The 18,434-nt window shown below is 60.2% G+C and overlaps 1 protein-coding gene across 1 annotated transcript; it reads right to left on the bottom strand.

Moving 5' to 3' along the window:
* Positions 1–5,418: 5,418 nt before the first annotated feature.
* Positions 5,419–14,162, bottom strand: GLI1 (GLI family zinc finger 1). Its single transcript, XM_074164926.1, has 11 exons — positions 14,066–14,162; positions 13,797–13,892; positions 12,298–12,493; positions 11,898–12,060; positions 11,705–11,806; positions 11,429–11,569; positions 10,683–10,832; positions 9,604–9,768; positions 8,863–9,111; positions 8,397–8,676; positions 5,419–7,685 (listed from the first exon to the last, which is right to left on the bottom strand). The coding sequence occupies exons 1-11, from the start codon at positions 14,160–14,162 to the stop codon at positions 5,419–5,421; spliced, it is 3,906 nt and encodes a 1,301-aa protein (XP_074021027.1).
* Positions 14,163–18,434: the final 4,272 nt, after the last annotated feature.

Genomic DNA, 18,434 nt, shown 5'->3' with positions numbered 1-18,434 from the left:
CCCCCCCGCCCCACTCCCTATTTGTCCCTGACCCTTTTCCCGGGAGGGGGATACACCCCTTTCCCTGGGTGGGGGGGACCTCTGGCATCCATTTCCTGGAGGGGGGGACATGACACGGACGGACCCTTTTCTTGGAGCTGGGGGGGGGGGGCACCTCAGGCATCTTTTTCCCTGGGGGAGGACACCCCTTTCCCTGGGGGGCACCCTGAGAATTGACCCCTTTCCCTGGGTGGGGGGGACTTCTGGCATCCCTTTCCCTGGTGGGGGGGGAATGACCCTTTTCCCTTGGGGGGGGCCACCTTGGGTGTCCTTTTTGCTGGGGGGGGGGGGGGGGGGGGCACCTCAGGTGTCCCTTTTCCCTGGAAGGGTGGGAGGGGAACCTGGAGTGTCCCTTTCCCTGGGGGGGGGTGCCTTGGGCATCCCTTTCCTGGGGAGGGGATGGACCCCCTTCCCTGGTGGGGGGGGGCACCTCGGTCGTCCCTTTTCCTGGGGCGGAGGGGGGCCTTGTAGGGGTCTGTAGGGGCCCGTAGGGGTGTGTAGGGACCTGTATGGGCCAGTAGGAGCCCATAGGGGACTCTAGGGGCTCGTAAAGGCTTTAGGGGGTCTGTAGGGGCCAGTATGGGCCCCAAGGGCCTCTTTGGGGCCCGTAGGGGCTTGTAGGGTTCTGTACGGACTCGTAGGGGCCTGTATTGGCCCACAGGGGTTCGTAGGGGCACGTAAGGGCCTGTAGGGGTCCGTACAGGCTCGTAGGGGTCCGTAAGAGTCTGTAGGGGCTCGTAGGGATCTGTAGGGGCCCATAAGGGCCTTTATGAGCTCATATGGGTTCGCAGGGGCTAGTAGGCGCCTATAGGGGTCTGTAGGGGCCCGGAGGGCCTCATATGGCATATTGGGTCTCGTAGGGGTCTGTATGGGCCTGTAGGGGTCTGCTGGGGACCGCAGGGGCTCGTAGACACCTGTAGGGTTCTGTACAGGGCTGTAGGGGCCCATAAGGGCCTGTATGGGCTCGTAGGGGTCTGTAGGGGAATTTATTATACGAAACAGCGCTGAATCGGGTGCATCTCCAAGCAGAGGCACACCCCCTCTTTCCGGTTCTCAGGTATTTCTACCTTATCCCGGCCGCTTAAGTTTCTGTCTCTCCTCTCATGGGTTGAGAAGTTGGAGCTCACGTTCCTCCCCACCGCCTGACCTAGTACAGGTTTAGTTCACCTCTTTTCGCCGTGTAAGGCATAAACACCCCCCACTCCAAGGAATCATTATCCTAAACAAGCCCCTTCATTAGTCGATTAAGCGAGATGTTATTTCGCGGTCTTTGCCGTCATCTACTGTCCGTCGTTAGTAACTACAGGCACTCTGGTGGTCGTTTACTTCAGCGGGTGTCATATAGAATCACAGAATGGTCAGAGTTGGAAGGGACCTTAAAGATCATCGAGTTCCAACCCCCCTGCCCTGGGCAGGGACACCTCCACTAGAGCAGGTTGCTCAAAGCCCCATCCAGCCTGGCCTTGAACCCCTCCAGGGATGGGGCAGCCACAGCTTCCCTGGGCAACCTGTTCCAGTGTCTCACCACCCTCATGGTAAAGAATTTCCTCCTCATATCTAATCTCAATCTCCCCTCTTCCAATTTAAAACCGTTACCCCTTGTCCTGTCACTACATCTCCTGACAGAGAGTCCCTCTCCGGCTCTCCTGTAGCTCCCTTCAGATATTGGAAGGCTGCTGTGAGGTCTCCCTGTGTGAGATCATTGAGTCCAAAGACAGCCCAGACATGGGGGGTCCACCACGAGTGAAAGGAAGATGTGGAAACTTCTCCGGCTGCAAACCAGACCCCTCTTGACACAGTGCCCACGGGACTGTGGGTGACCGTGGGTCAAGGGGTAACGGTTTTAAATTGGAAGAGGGGAGATGGAGATTAGATATTAGGAGGAAATTCTTTGCTGTGAGGGTGGTGAGGCACTGGAACAGGTTGCCCAGGGAAGCTGTGGATGCCCCATCCCTGGAAGTGTCCCAGGCCAGGCTGGATGGGGCTTTGAGCAACCTGCTCTAGTGGAGGTGTCCCTGCCCAGGGCAGGGGGGTTGGGACTGGATGATCTTTAAGGTCCCTTCCAACTCTGACCATTCTGTGATTCTCTGAATAGTTTACTATTTTAAAAGATTTAGATGATATTCCGGAGAAAATATTCATACTTAAAGGTATGAGCAAAAGCAATTAAAGTAACGGGTTTTTACTCCATTTTTTACATTCCATTCTTCTCCTTAATTGTTAACGTTTTCTGCACTTTTTGAAGAATGCTGGAAGCGTGTGATTTCCAGAAGAGTAACTGCTATTTCTGGCCCAGGAGAATCGACTTCAGAGGGTTGACCGGCTCTGCCGGTGCCCCGGAGGACCGAAAGGCCATAGAGACGAATTTCCAGGGAGCTGATAGGCACTTCCGGTGCCCTGGAGATCCGCGGGATCATAGAGACTAGAGGCCGGAGGACTGACGGGCACTTCCGGTGCCCCGGAGGACCGAAAGGCCATAGAGACGAATTTCCAGGGAGCCGATGGGCACTTCCGGTGCCCCGGAGGACCGAAAGGCCATAGAGATGAACTTCCGGGAGACTGACGGGCACTTCCGGGGCCGGTGGCGCGCGGTTGCAGCCGGTACGGGAGCACTAATGGCCCCGGAGGGGTCGGTTTGCCCTCGGGCCCGGCGCCGGCCCGGCCTCGGCGGAACAGCGCGTGCGCCCGAGCTGCGGAAGTGACGCCAAGCGCCGCCCGGGGGCGGGGACGAGCGGGAGGTGGGTGGTTCCGCTGCGCGTGCGCGGCCCCCCGCCCGCAGTACCGGCCTTTGGCCGCCGGGGGGCAGCACTCCCTTAAAATCGTCCGAGCCCTCATTAGGGTGATGAGCGGTGACCGCTCTCAGCCCGGTTCCATCCGGCCGGGGACCGTAACCGCTCACCGGCGGGCGGGGCTTCCCGTTCTCCGCCCTGTCCCCGCTCGCAGCCCGGGCAGCCGCTGCCATGGCCTCCGAGCTGCCGGAGCGTGTCCAGAGGAGAGGCACCAAGCTGTGAGGGGGCTGGAGAACAAGTCACACGAGGAGAGGCTGAGGGAACTCTTTGGAGAAGAGGAGGCTGAGGGGAGACCTCATTGCCCTCTACAGCCACCTGGAAGGAGGGTGCGGAGAGGTGGGTGTTGGCCTCTTCTCCCAAGGGAATAATCATAGAATCATAGAATCATCCAGGTTGGAAAAGACCCTCGGGATCATCGAGTCCAACCATCTACCCTACTCTACAAAGTTCTCCCCTACACCACATCCCCCAACACCACATCTAAGCGACTCTTAAACTCATCCAGGGATGGTGCCTCGACCCCCTCCCTGGGCAGCCCGTTCCAATGCCCGACCACTCTTTCTGTGAAAAATTCTTTCCTAATGTCCAGTCTAAACTGAGGGGGCGGGAGGTGGGCCCGAGGGGGCGGAGTCACCCACGTTAAGGGAGAACCAAGCACATTCCGTGGGGGGGCTTCACAACAGGACTTGGGGGTACCCTGGGGTCTATGGGATGGGCTTCGGGGGGGTGTGTGTGTGTGTGTGTGTGTGTGCAGCCCAATGCCAAGGAAGAGCCAAGTGTAAACCCCAGAGAGGCCAAGATGGCCTGAAGGAAAAGTCTCAGATCCTGGCACAGCCCCAGAGGCACTGAGCCGTACCTCGAGACCATGCCTCCAAATGTACATGGAATCATAGAAGGATTTGGGTGGGAAGGGACCTTAAAGCCCATCCGGTCCCATCCCCCTGCCCTGGGCAGGGACACCTCCCACCAGCCCAGGTTGCTCCAAGCCCCCTCCAACCTGGCCTTGAACCCCTCCAGGGATGGGGCAGCCACAGCTTCTCTGGGCAACCTGGGCCAGGCTCTCACCACCCTCACACCAAAGAAGTTCTTCCCCACATCTCCGCTCAGTCTCCCCTCTTTCAGTGTCAAACCCTTCCCCCTCGTCCCATCGCTCCCCTCCCTGATCATGAGTCGTCCCCCCCCAGCTTTCCTGGAGCCCCTTTAGGGACTGGAAGGGGCTCCAAGGTCTCCCCGGAGCCTTCTCTTCTCCAGGCTGAACCCCCCCAACTCTCTCGGCCTGTCCTCCCAGCAGAGGGGCTCCAGCCCTCCCAGCATCTCCGTGGCCTCCTCTGGCCCCGCTCCAACAGGTCCATGTCCTCCTGATGTTGGTGGCCCCAGAGCTGGAGGCAGCACTTGGGGTGGGGGTCTCCCCAGAGCGGAGCAGAGGGGCAGAATCCCCCCCCTCGCCCTGCTGGCCACGGGGCTGGGGATGCAGCCCGGGATGTTGGGGGGGGCTTTCTGGGCTGTGAGCGCACGTTGCCCACTCACGTTGAGGTTCTCACCCACCAACACCCCCAAGTTCCTTCTCCTCAGGGCTGCTCTCCATCCATTCTCTGCCCAACCTGGATTTGTGCCTGGGGTTGCCGTGACCCACACACACAGAGCTCTGCCCTTCCCTCTGCGGTTGGAATCGGTGTGCGGTTTCCCATGCAGGTTGGGGGTACGGCCGGATCCCTAATTTAAAGCAGGGAGCACTTCTGCGACCCCGGGCAGGAGCGGGTCTTGGTGCCGGACGAGGGAAGGAGGGAGGGGAGGACAGTGTGTGTAGTGTGTGTCTGTGTGTAGTGTGTGTCTGTGTGTAGTGTGTGTGTCTGTGTGTACTGTGCGTACACTGCACAGGGCTCCAGTTTGCAGCCCATCTGTAGTGATTAAAAAAAAAAAAAAGCACAGAGCTCGCTCTTCCCCTGAGAACGGGTTTAATGGGGAGGAGCGGCACCGCTGTTTCTTTCAAATAAAGAGGCTGAAACCCACAGGAGAGACATCCACGTCCGCACGCTACGTACAGAGCGACACAGGCAGTGCCAAGCACCCAAAGCCCCCCCCCCCCCCGCCCCATCCATGTGGTGAGACCAAGACTGAGTGGGATTTAAGGGGGGGGGGGGGGGGGGGGTGATGACACCACGATGACAGTGGGAACATAGGGATGGGGCCTGCCCACAGGGATGGGGAGGGTAAAACTCTTTGGTTTCGACATCGAGACCCTGGCGGGGCCACCGCGTCCATCGGGCCGGGGGGAGGCAGGGAAAGGTTCCAAGCGCTGGAATGAAAGGGCTCAGTATAAAAAGTGTGTCCCCCCCCCCGAAGAGGTGACCTGAAGTACCTGATCAGGGTTGTGGCCGTGCCTGGGACCCAGCAACGTTCCTTCCCTGAAAGAGCCTGACGCTGACAAACGGGAGAAGGGGAGACTCCAGGGGTGTTTCTCCCCCTTTACCCCCCCTCTCCCTCCCCCAGGCATAAATCTGCACGTGAGAAAGGATTTCAGGCCTCTGCCCAAATGCGGTCTGCCCCCTCGGGTTGCAGACGTGCCCACCTGATGGCTGGTACCTCTCGGTTAGCAGAGGGAGTTGAGGAAATGGCTCTCCCCTGCCAGAGTACTCAACATGGAGCTCATGTCACCCACAGCCATGTTGGCACCACCAGACGCGGGAAGCAGGAGGCCACCGGCAGGGCTCGGGGACCCGGGTGGCTCCGGATCTTCCACAATGGCAGCAAAGTCAAGGTGCGTATTCTCCAGGTCCAGGGAATCCAGGCTGTTCGCCACCTGCTCCCCCGAATCCGGGTAGTAACAGGAGCTGCCTTTGAGTCCTTCCAAACTCCCACCGTAATTCCCCGTACCCCCGCAGCTTGCTGCCGTTTGGCCCAGCAGCTTATGCCCACCTTTGCCCACCTGTAAATGTGTGTCCTGGGCTGGGTAATACGCCAGGGCGTTACCGGGACCCTCGAGTGCGGAGCGGGCGGGCGGCAAGCGAAGTACACGCCGGGAGCCGGCTTCCATTCCCTCGTAGGAACGACTCGGCTGGGGCAGGTTGCCCGCGTAGTTCAGGCTGTTTTGGTGACCAGAGGGTTTAGGGCCGCCAGGCGGATGCGGCACCATCTCTGGGTTGAAGCACGGGGCGTTTAGGAGGTGTCGGGTCTCCGCCAGACCCTGCAGGTGATCTGGTTTGGTTTGGTAACCAGAGTACTTGGGGCTGAGGTACGACGGGGCTTGCACGGCTTGGCACTGCCCAGGTTCACCGGTCATCCCCACGCCAGCCTCCCCATCTTTGGAGGGGAGTTGGTCTCCCCACATCAGAGCCTGCTGGGCCTGCACGTAGCTACGGACCATCAGTTCTTTGGTCTGCACGGCGGGGCTCTGGACTCTTCTACCACCCGGGCTCAACACGCCCATGTAAGCGACGGGCGCCTGTCCCTCAGACTGGTAACAACCGCCAGGAGCTACGTTCATGGCTTGGCCAAACGATGCAGGAGGTGGCACGGAGCCAGCAAGCTTGGCATTCTGGCAGGAAGCGAGCGCTGGGGCAGGTGCTGGGTACCGCTGCTCAGATTTGATCTGTAGTCGGTTAAACCGGTGCCCTGTAGAAAATTCACCGTCCTGGCACGAGCTCACAAGTTTGGGTTGCTGCCCGCAAAAACCGGGTAGTGGGTACTCAGTACTTTGACGGTGACAATGTGGCCCAGACGTGGCGGCGGCAGAGGCACTGACGCCGAACTGCCCAGGACTCATTTCCAGACCGCCTTGGGGAGGTTCATCCCAAGTAGCTGGTACGGTCCTGTCGCCAGCGTTCATACTTGCGAAGTGCTGGTTCACCTGGCACTGGGGGAGGGAGAGCTCAGGCTGAAGCAACCCCTTCTCCGCGTCCCCGTGCCCTCCCGGATTCAGCTGCACCCCCGCCGTGGTCCGATGAGTGCTGCCATAGAGGCCTTCGCACTGGAGCTCCACGCTTGTCCCCTGGCACGGGAAGCTTTCCTCGGGGTAGTTCAAATACTGTTCCATCTCCAGGAAGCCAGACTCTGGGCCCGGGCCAGGACCTTCTACGCTCACATTCTCCAAGAAGACGTTTTCACTGATGCTGGGTGGGCGCGGGGAGAAGACGTGGCGCTGAAGGTTGGCATCAGAACCGCTTAAAGGCTGCAGAGCAGTTCTGCCCGCTCCTGGCACGTTCACGTTACCCATGCTTTTAAAACGATGCACTTTGGGCACGGCGTGAGGGTTGGCCGTGGTCCGGGCAGGGTCGCTGGCCCGCCGCACGCTGTTCCGAGGCACCAGGTGAGGGGGAACGCTGCCTGCGTAGCCGGGGTAGTCGTTGGAACTGTGCCTTCGCAGCAAACCGTTGGCGAGGTAGCAGGGTTCGGCCGGCCCGAGGTAGTCCCCGGGTAAGATGCCGTGGCCACCCATGCCCACCCGTTCCCTGTTGGGCAGTGGGGTCGGAGGCGGGCCACCCGTGGCCGCAGCGTATTTGGCCTTGAGACGGTAGCGTTGGGCCGGGGTGAGGTTGCCCACGCCTGGTAGCCCTCCACAGTGGCTGCCATCACTGGAGCGTCGCGAGGCGTCCGGAGAGATGGGATCATAGCCGTCTGCCAGGCCTGTCCCCCCGGGCATTGCCCCTGCCTCGTTGCCACCCAGGCACGGCCCAGCCAGGTACGGGGACACCAGGGACGAGCGCCGGCTCACCGTGTAGGCTGAGCTTACGGTGCTGGTGACACTGCTCCGGCGCTCGTTGGGTGGCACGGCCATCTCTGCCGCCGACAGCTCTGCAACGCGCCGGTGCGAGGCGGCTGGGGGTGGCACGGAGACCCCGGGCACCTCTCCGGGCAGGCCTGAGGAAAGAAAAGGAGAAGTTACACCAGGACACTTAGGACACAACAGCACGGCACCGGCGGTCAAAGCATCCAGTACCGGGATGTGGCCTCCTCCGCGGTTTAGTGCCTGGTAGGACGGGAAGCGGGTTCAACCGGTGCCAACAAAGAGGGGGCAGAAAATTTAGAATCGTTTAGGTTTCACTGAATTTCACTGAATTTTTTTTAGAGTTGGAAGGGACCATATAGATCATCTAGTCCAACCTTTTCCAGGTTGGAAAAGACCTTTAAGATCATTGAGTCCAAAGACAGCCCAGACATGGGGGGTCCACCACGAGTGAAAGGAAGATGTGGAAACTTCTCCGGCTGCAAACCAGACCCCTCTTGACACCGTGCCCACGGGACTGTGGGTGACCGTGGGTCAAGGGGTAACGGTTTTAAATTGGAAGAGGGGAGATGGAGATTAGGTATTAGGAGGAAATTCTTTCCTGTGAGGGTGGTGAGGCACTGGAACAGGTTGCCCGGGGAAGCTGTGGATGCCCCATCCCTGGAGGGGTTCAAGGCCAGGCTGGATGGGGCTTGGAGCAACCTGCTCTGGTGGAGGTGTCCCTGCCCATGGCAGGGGGGTTGGGACTGGATGATCTTTAAGGTCCCTTCCAACTCTGACCATTCTATGATTCTATGATTCCATGACTGGCCCTGCATCGGGGTGGGAGGGAACCACAGTCTCACCGGCTCCAGGGATGGCCGGCAAATTCAGGCCCTTCGTAGCCGACGGCTTCCTCATCTGCTTCAGTTTGTCAATGCGAAGATTTTCTAGCTTGTGGAGGGCCATGAGCCCCGAGGTGCCCATGGGCTCACCGGGCACCACATCCTCCAGTGTGGACAGATCCTCGTAGCTCCCGCCTGCGTTGCCCGCCATCTCCACCCCGCTGTCATTGTTAGTGGTGCTGCCAAGCGGGGAATGGTCACTGCTGCACGACGATTGCCCGCCTGGGCTGGGCTGTGGCTTCTAGGTGGCACCCAAAACGTTAACCAAGAAAAAGGGGGGGGTCAGACGATATCCACTACACAACTTCGTGCAATCTGTGAGCCCGCACCCTGCCAGACGTGGAGGTGACTCCCCTACCACGCAAAGTGGCTCCTCCAACAGGTCTGGCCCGGACTCCCTCTGCCGTTGCACCCCCCAGCTCCTTACCAAGGCCAAGTCAGGCACCAAGAGTTTGCCGTCATCCTTCCTGCCCTCAGCAGGGCCATTTGTGTCTTTCTCCTGCTTCATGTCTGGGGGGCCACTGGGGGTGGGAAGCGCCCGGCCTGGCACGACGTCCCCTCGGTGCTTCTTGGTGACATGGGCATCAGGACCATGCACTGTCTTCACGTGTTTGCGCAGGGAACTGGGGTCTGTGTAGCGCTTGGTGCAGCCTGGAATCTTGCACACATAAGGCTTCTGCCAGGGAAAAAAGGTAGGAACAGTGGAGGGAAGGTGTCAGCTCCGACTAGAGACCCCTGCCAACAAAGGACCGGATGGGCATGAAATAAATCCCCCTCCCTTCCCTCTCGAGTCGGCCCGGGAACTGAGGGAACTGAGGGTGGGAAGGGATCGAAGAAGCTGAGTCCCCTTGGAAGGGGCAGCTCAGGTGCTTCCAAGCAGGGCCTTGGAAGAGGTCATAGGGAGCCAGAGGAAGAATTGCAAGGATGGTGCCTCACAGGAGCAGGACAGGCGGTAAAGGGACCCTGGTGGGAACAGGGAGCAGGAGGCCATACGTTATTAGAGCAGGCGAGGAGGGAATTGGGACACACAGGGGAAAAAAAAAAACCCAAGAAAACCAACCAAACAAAAAACCAAAACAGGGATGCAAGGAGTTTACAGAGTCCAGGACTGATCAGGAAGCATAAGGGGAGCCCAAAGGGGTGCAAGGAGCCCCAGAGGGGTCAGTACCTCATTGGAGTGAGTACGGTTTTGATGCTTGGCCCGGTCGGAAGCATTGGAGAAGGCCTTGTTGCAACCCTCGTGTTCACATACGTAGGGTTTTTCACCCGTGTGCGAGCGTAGATGCGTCTTGAGGTTCTCCAGGCGTGAGTAGGCTTTGTTACAGCCCTCAAACTGCGCAGGCAAGCAGGGTGAAACATGCCACACACCTTCAACAGACCCTGTACCACATCACCCCCACGGCACATCTGCCACGGACACGTATCGCACCTCCCAGCCAACGCACAACGCACCTGCCCTCCTTCCGGTGCATGTCCTCACACCACTACACAGCCCTTCATCCTTCACAGAATCATAGAATGGTTTGGGTTGGAAGGGACCTTAAAGATCATCCAGTTCCAACCCTCTGCCCTGGGCAGGGACACCTCCCACCAGCCCAGGTTGCTCCAAGCCCCCTCCAACCTGGCCTTGAACCCCTCCAGGGATGGGGCAGCCACAGCTTCTCTGGGCAACCTGGGCCAGGCTCTCACCACCCTCACACCAAAGAAGTTCTTCCCCACATCTCAGCTCAATCTCCCCTCTTTCAGTCTCAAACCCTTCCCCCTCGTCCCATCGCTCCCCTCCCTGATCAAGAGTCCCCCCCCCCAGCTTTCCTGGAGCCCCTTTAGGGACTGGAAGGGGCTCTAAGGTCTCTGCGGAGCCTTCTCTTCTCCAGGCTGAACCCCCCAACTCTCTCAGCCTGTCCTCCCAGCAGAGGGGCTCCAGCCCTCCCAGCATCCTTCTGGCCTCCGTCACACCACCTCGCTATGCGCTGCCCACGTGGCCCCGCCGTACCCAGCCCGCTACGTAGGTCTCTACCTCTGCCACGCCATTGCTCACACAGGCTCTGGCCTGTCACACACGAACCCCGCTCTATCATGCACCACCGTGTTCCTGACCACCCCTCTCCGTCCCACCTCGTTTTCCCCACCACGCGCGCCCCTCAATGCCGTATACCGGGTGGGCCGGCTCGCCCCCTGCCCCGAGCTCTGCCCGCTGCGAGGCACCACAGCTTGGCCGAGGTTTTGCAAAGGCTCACGCCAGCTCACCGTGCATTTGTGAGGTTTCTCGCCTGTGTGACGTCGCATGTGCACCACCAACATGTACTGAGCCTTGAAGGGCCTCTGCTCCCGGGAACACGCTGCCCAGTGGCACACAAACTCCTTCTTCTCCCCATGGATGTGCTCGTTGTTGATGTGCTGAGGAGAGAGGGGCATCACCGGCGGCATTGGGGAGGGCACCAAGGGTCAGGGAGATTCAGGTGTCTCAGGAGAATATCATGGGAGAAATGGACACAGTGGGAGACACCAGAGGTTAGGGGAAAACAGAGTGGTTGGATGTTGTCTGGAGGAGGCAGGGGGCACAGGAGATGGCTGGGGGCTATTTTAGGAGGACCAAGAGAAGACCTAGGGATCAACGTAGTCTGAGGGGTGGTCAAGGGGATACAGGAGAGTTTGAGCGGAGGGAGACAAAGAGCGAAGGAGGAAGTCTGAATGCACCAGTGGTCCAGGAGAGCCGCCCCAGGGGTGAGGAAGGCCAGACTGGATGTTCCCCTGAGGGACACGGTATGGAATGGTCACAAGGAACCTGCCCACAAAAAGTGGAGGATGCATGTCCCTCCCTTCCAAGGGGCAACTTCCAACGTTCTGCACCTCTGTGGTGAATTCTCAGTGCCGGGGGGGAGAAGGGGACGACAGTCTCAGAATAGGGGTCGTGGGTTGGCACGGGGGGATGCCAGCCAGCAGCCCGAGGGCAGGTTCTGGGACTGGGTGTACCCAGGCAGGACCTCACTCACATGCACCAGCTGCTCCTGCGTCTCGAACTCCTTGGCACAGCCATCCCAGTAGCAATTGGTTTCATACACAGCCTCAGACTCCGGTTTCCCATCTTCCTTCTCCAGATCTTCACGAACATCGAGCAGCCCCAGCAAAGGGTCCTGGGGGAGCACAGGCAGGTGAGCAGTCCCAGGTATGACCCTTTATACTCCCTGTTACCGGGATCAGTTCCAGGGAGGAGCGTACAGCCCTGGGGAAGTGTGTGGGGGGGATGCATCTAAAGGCCTGGAGAGTACCTGGGTGCCTGTGGAAGCCGGACTGGAGATGTCACACTCGGATCTCTCCTCTGGGTGTTTGACAGTCAGAGGGCTGCTCAGGCTCCACTCCAACTTTAGCTGCTACCAGTGCAGGGGGTAAGGGGAAAGTGGTCAGCGTTGGACCACGTCTTATACGGGATGCACCGCTTATATGGATGCGAGGCCCCCTTACCTGGCAGTGTTTGAGAGTCCCACGAGCCGGGGCATGGTGCAGGAGCCCCGGGCGGGTGGAGGGGTGTTCGTGGGAGCTACATGGGGGTGGTGGGGGCGTGTGGCTGTACAGGTGGCCTTGGCCCTTCTGCTGACCCGGTGGACTCTGGTACCCCAGTGACGGACTGCAAAGAGCAAGAGGGATGAGCAGATGACACCGTTAGAGGACAGAAATTTAGGTCTTCTGAGCCGAGGACCCCAGGTGTCTGAACTCCCAGCCACTCCTTCCCTAACCCGCCGTCCTGCTCTGCTCCCGCATTCCCGAGCCCTTACCCCAGGCAAGTAATTCCCCAAGTTGGGAATTCAGGCTCCCAGACTGACAGGCTGCAGGCATGCCAGTGGGGCTGAAGGCTGGTGCCCACCTGATGGTGCTGATGGAGAGGTGGCCATAGGAGCCACCGGCAGAGGCGCAGCGGGAGTTGATGAACGCAACGAGGGAGTTGGGTGAGGTGCGGATTACCGTCTGCAGGTCAATGCTAGAGTCTGACAGGGGTGAGATGGACAGTGCCCGCTTCTTGCCCAGTTTGCCTGCACCACGGGGCGTTGAGAACCGTGAGCCTGGGATGGCAGCAGAGAGTGGGGGGCAATCCTCTCAGCATGGGTCCTAGGAGGCTGAAGAAACCCCCAAGGACACAAGCCTGGTGCTTTGGAGCCTGGAGGAGTACCCTGAGTGTGCCAGCTAGCTTCTAATTAAGAATAGAATAGAATAGAATAGAATAGAATAGAATGGAATAGAATAGAATAGAATAGAATAGAATAGAATAGAATAGAATAGAATAGAATAGAATAGAATAGAATGGAATAGATCTCAGTTGCAAGTGACCTACAATAATCATCTAGTCCAACTGTCTGCCAATTCGGGCTGACCAAAAGTTAAAGTATGGTATTACGGTCATTGTCCAAATGCCTCTTAAACACCGACAGGCTTGGGGCATCGACCACCTCTCTAGGAAGCCTGTTCCGGTGTCTGATCACCCCCTCAGTAAAGAAACGCTTCCTAATGTCCAGCCTAAACCTCCCCTGGCACAGTTTTGAACCATTCCCACACATCCCATCCCTGCATAGCAGGGAGAAGAGCTCAGCACCTTCCTCTCCGCGTCCCCTCCTCAGGAAGCCGGAGGGAGCAATGAGGTCGCCCCTCAGCCTCCTCTTCTCTGAACTAGACATAGCTGCTCCTTAGCTGCTCCTCACAGGACGTTCCTTCCAGCCCTTCCACCAGCTTTGCTGTCTTCCTCTGGATCCATTCAAGGAAATTCCCATCCTTCTTAAACAGCGGGGCCCAGAACTGCACATGGCACTCAAGGTGAGGCCGCACCAACGCTGAATACAGCGGGACGGTCACCTCTCTTGACCGGCTGGTTGTGCTGTGTTTGACACCCCCTCCTCCCCCAAGAACGCCGTTTGCCCTCTGGGCTGCCAGGGCTCGCTGCTGGCTCCTACTGACGCTGTTGCAGACGAGCACCCCTAGGTCCCTTTCCGCAGGGCTGCTCTCCAGCCGCTCCTCTCCCAATTTATACTTATTGCCGGCTTTGGACTGTGGCAAAGCTCAAAAGTGTCCTCCCCTCCCTGGCAGAGTCATTAATGTTCACGGGGGGGGGCACCTGAACCCCTTGACACACGTGTCTCTCCCTGCAGCTGCTGGTATCGTCCCAAGAGAAGCGCCTCATCCCCTTGGCCGCAGCCAACACAAATCCTCCCGGTTCACGCCGGCATCACCGTTCCAGGAAAGCCACCCGCAGCCCCAGCAGTTTCCTCTGTCATCACAGGTATCACTGTCCCCAGCGCTGCCTGACACAACATCATCCCCGGGAGATGCCTAAACCCCTACCTGCCCCACGCCATCCCGAGACTGGAGACTTACCATCACCACCGCCCGGGTGCTCAGTTCCTGGCACCAACCCATAGCCACGGTGACTGCTCGCGAGGTTTGACTGATGGCATAACGGGAAATCAAGTCCTGGCAGAGAGGGGAGGAGAAAGACCCAAAGACATATTAGGGTGGGTGGCACGAGGGGGAGAGGGGAAGACCCCGCGGCGTCCCCGAACCCGTAGGCTGAATCTGAGGTTGAGCTGAAGCTGAGGCACCGCTCGGGCCCGAGCACCGGTCGGGACGAGAGGGCTATGACCGACCTTGTGGCCCTGGGCCACCCGGGGCTGGTCCGTGCGGCGGGCGCAGGCAGCAGCGCTCGGCGTAGCCGGTGGCCGGGGAGGTGACAGGGTTGAACATGTCGCGGCGGGGCCCGGCCGGGCTCAGGGGCGCATCTGGTCCTCGCCGAGGGGCTGGAGCCGGTCGGGGCCTGAGGGAGGGACAAGGGTGCGCTGGGGGTCCGCCGCCCTCCATCCCCGAGCCCCCCCCGGTGCCGTTCCCGTGCCCGCCAGGGGGCGCCGCAGCACTGAGCAGCCGCGGGCGGCGGACGGGGGAGCTCCCGGGCACGGGGGGGGGGGTGTCTCCCCTCGGGTCCCCGGCCCGGGACCCCGCACCCACCCGCCCGGGGTGCCCGACCCTCGGTGCACCCCCTTCAAGGCAGCCCCCGCCACGCACCTCTGCCCTCAGCCCGCGGCAGGGGGACAGCCCAGGGGCGCTGCCGGGCGGGAAGGGCAGGTGACAAAGGGGGAAACCCTGTCCCCCCCCCCCAATTTTGAGGCACAGAGATGAGAGAGCCCCAGGCAGAGGAACTGGGCGAGGGGGCATCTGGCTCGGCGGCGACCGTCCATCAACATCTCCGCGTACTCAAAAACTTTGGTGGCCCCGGGCATTTTCCCTTGCCCCCTCCCACACCTACACATCCCGGTGCCCCCCCCCCCCCCTTCTATCAGGGTGGCCACCCCTGCACTAATGGCTCCCGCCTTCTCCCTGGGGCCACTCCCCACCTGGAGCAAAGGCCCATATGTACCTGGAAGGGAGAAGGGGCTTGGTGCGAGAGGAGATGTCTGCGGGGCCAGGGCGCAGCCCCCAACCTCCCTCTCCTCCCTCGCCGACCCTGCAGAGACATAAACCGTGCAGAGAAGTGGATGCCTCTGGGGGGGCTAAGCGAGGGCAGGAGGTACAAGCCGTCGCGGCTCCATGTCACCACAGCCGCCTAGCCAAAACACGGAGACCACCCGCCGCCCCCTCCAAAGCAAGTATGTCTGTCCCCACGCCACCAGTGCCCGGCGGGCCCCCTGTGGCACCGGCACGGGGGTGATAACGCATCCTAAGCACGAGGACCACGGCACGGATCGGAGTATTGCCTGGTTTGAGACCACCTCCGGTAGCTTGGCAGAAGCGGTGACGGCGCCGCAGGGCACCCTGCGGACACCCATCGCAGAGACCCCGGGTGCTGGCACAACAAGGCGCCCTTGTGCTCGGTGCTGTACTAAAAGGGTCCTGCCCCCAGCAAGAGTCCCGAGCCCCCTGCAGCGTCTGTTGCACGAGGAACGAAATAACACGCACGTGTGCACCCCCGACACTCACGCGAACATCTGCGCTCAAGCGCACAACCGGGTATAAAAGGTTTTGTGTTGTGTTTTTTTTGTTTGTTTGTGTGTTTTTGTTTTTTTTTTTTTTTTAATGTGGTTGGACTCGATGATCTCAAAGGTCCCTTCCAACCACTAAGATTCTGTGATTCTGTGAAAAGTTGCGAGCCCTAATTGCCGGGAGGGGAAAATAAGGGAGAGAGGGTTAGAACCGTTCTTAGTCAAAGGACCTGAGCCGGCACCCTGCTCTGCCCTCCTCGTGGGTCCTTGCAGCATCCGCAGCTCCCACCCAGCCCTGCCTTGCCCGTGGGTCCCCCCACCCTGCCTGCGGGTCAAAACCCTGCCCTGTCCCACCCACGCGTGCCACCCCTTGCCCGCAGGGCTCAGCCCGCAAGCCATTTTTTGCAGGTTCTTTCCCTGCTCCCGGGTCTCGTTTCCACCTGCTGCTCCGCCTGGCCCTGCCCGTGGTGGCATCTCCGACCGTGCCCCGTGCCTTCGACCTTGGCACCCGAGGTCCTGGCCCACAGCTCCATCCATCCCCACCTACGGTCACTGTCCTGCCCCGAGACCCCCCGGGGGTCTTATATGAAGGACAGAGGCTCTGGAAGGAGAGAAAAAAAACCCACAGGGTGAGAGAGAGGCGCATGTGGGTGGTGCTGGGATCAAGGCCCCCCCCCCCCCCCCCCCAGCCTCCCCCTCTGAGAGAGCAAGGGAATCACCCCAAACAAGGGGTCTGGGGGAGTGGGAGCCCCTCACCCTGCTGGGAAAGTCCTGGGTTGCGTTCGGAGCACGGGGGGCCGAGGGGGGCAGCAATTCTTCCGCATGAGTTGCCCCTTTGAAAGCTCGTCTCGGGGCTTTGTGAGAGTGTCAGGCAGGAAGAATGGGGGGGGGGGGGGGGGGTAGCAGGGCAGGCAAAGGGGGAGGGAGGTACCCGGGAAGGTGGTGGTGATGCTGGGGGCAGGCAAGGGAAAGAGAGATGAGCAGGAAACGGGGCAGGGGGGAGGAACGGCAGAGGAGGGGACCTCTTACCTGCCTGCTGGACCTGGGCCTCGCCGCAAAGATTGGGGGATTAACTCCAGGAGAAGCCTCCCATCTGCCCCCTACCCCAGCCCCTACCCCAGCCAGAACATCTAACAGAGGGAGGGTTTGCAAGTCCTCCCCTAAAGTTTGTCTAGTTGGGGAGTCAACCACAGCACACACACCCCAGCCCCGTGCGCACACAGCTATCTGTGTGTGTGTGCACACACACACACACACACGTGGATGCGTGAACACGTTTGCACGCACCTGGAGAGGCACACGCAGCTGGGAGATGATGGGGGTGGGAGCTCAGCAAAGCCAAAGCCTCCTGTCTCCCCCTCCTGAGAATCACGCAGAATCACAGAACTGGAGGGGTTGAAGGAACCTCTGGAGATCATTTAGTCCAACCCCCGGCCAGAGCAGGGTCACCCACAGCAGGTTGGATGCGTCCAGGAGGGGTTGGAATATCTCCAGAGCGGGAGACCCCACCACCTCTCCGGGCAGCCTCTTCCAGGGCTCTGCCACCCTCACAGGAAAGTTTTTCCGCATGTTCAGACGGAACTTCCCGTGTTCCAGTTTGTGCCCGTTGCTCCTTGTCCTGTCTCCAGGCACCGCTGAGAATCATAGAATCATCCAGGTTGGAAAAGACCCTTGGGATCATCGAGTCCAACCATCTACCCTACTCTACAAAGTTCTCCCCTACACCAGATCCCCCAACACCACATCTAAGCGACTCTTAAACTCATCCAAGGATGGTGCCTCGACCCCCTCCCTGGGCAGCCCGTTCCAGTGTCTGATCACTCTTCCTGTGAAGAATTCCTTCCTAATGCCCAGTCTAAACCCACCCTGGTGCAGCTTGAAGCCATTCCCTCTTGTTGGACCCCCGTCCTCTTGCCACCCGCCCTTTAGCTACTGATGAGCATTGATGAGATCCCCTCTCACAGAGGGGAAGGACCATCACCTGAGCTCCCCCACGCTGCCCCAGACCCGTGGTTTTAGCCCACCAGCTCCTCGCTCTCTATGAGAGCAGGCAGCGTGCCACCACGCTGCGCAATAAAACTAGCCCACAGCTGCTCCCACTAGCCCACAGCTCCCCATCCTGACCTGGGCTGGGGACTTGTCGCCCTGAGTTCCAAGCAGATGGGGCATTTGTGGGGGCTTCCAGGAAAAGGGTTAATTTTTAGGGTTTTTAGGGTTAATTAAAAGACCCATAGTCTTTGTGATGTCCCCTCGACCTTGTCGACTGGTAGCCCTGTTCACCTTGCCCTGCGCAGCCTTGCCAGCCCCTGCTCTATCCCTCTACACACACACACACGTTCACAGAGCACACGTGCACACACACCTGCAGAGCGACCACCACGCAACCTCCGTGTGCACGCACACGGCACCCGTGTAACACGCGGCGTGCACCACATACTTAGGCACGCCGGAGGACATTTACGTCCAACGGAAGACACGCCAAGTTGCGTGTGGGTGCATACAGCACACGTGCACACTGCACACGCACAGGTTTACATCAAGAAGCACGGAGCACAGACGCAGGCACAGCGTACCCCCACGCTTGGGGGGGGGGGACACACACAGAGGCAGCAGCGCGAGGCGCCGTTACCTTCCCCCCCACGACTCCCCAGCCTTGAGCACCACCTCCCTGCCTGGGTGGTATCTCCTCTGCGCCCCCCCACTCCAGCACCCCCCAGTGCAGGACTGGGGGAGGCTCAGTGGGGCTCTGGTCCCCACTACCCCCCCACCATAGGTACAAAAGAGGGGGGGTCCCGCTGTGCCAATGCAGCCGTTCCTCCCTGGTGGGGGGAGGAGGTGGGCGAGAGACCCAGCCCGAGAAGACCCTGGGGCAGGTGGACACGGCAGCAGCGACGCTGCTCTCTCCCACCCCACACGTCCCCAACTGCTCAGCTCCAAGCAGGATGCAGGTTGGGGGGTCTGGGGGGGGGGGGGGGGGGGGGGGGGCGTGAGTGGCTGCCTACGCCAGGCAGAAAAGCTCTGGCGCCCACAGGTCCCGGCTGCG

Source organism: Numenius arquata, chromosome 29 (assembly GCF_964106895.1).
Source record: "Numenius arquata chromosome 29, bNumArq3.hap1.1, whole genome shotgun sequence".
Taxonomy (NCBI): domain Eukaryota; kingdom Metazoa; phylum Chordata; class Aves; order Charadriiformes; family Scolopacidae; genus Numenius; species Numenius arquata.
Note: the sequence above shows the minus strand (reverse complement) of the source record. Positions and strands in the feature narration are given on the sequence as shown.

What these genes read in the sequence shown, in the direction of transcription:
- GLI1 (XM_074164926.1), bottom strand. Translation starts at nt 14,162, where the DNA reads ATGTTCAACCCTGTCACCTCCCCGGCCACCGGCTACGCCGAGCGCTGC. An exon ending in GCACCCGGGCGGTGGTGATG is followed by an intron (nt 12,494 to 13,796) that starts GTAAGTCTCCAG and finishes CTGCCATCCCAG; the next exon opens with GCTCACGGTTCTCAACGCCC. An exon ending in GGACTCTCAAACACTGCCAG is followed by an intron (nt 11,807 to 11,897) that starts GTAAGGGGGCCT and finishes CTGCACTGGTAG; the next exon opens with CAGCTAAAGTTGGAGTGGAG.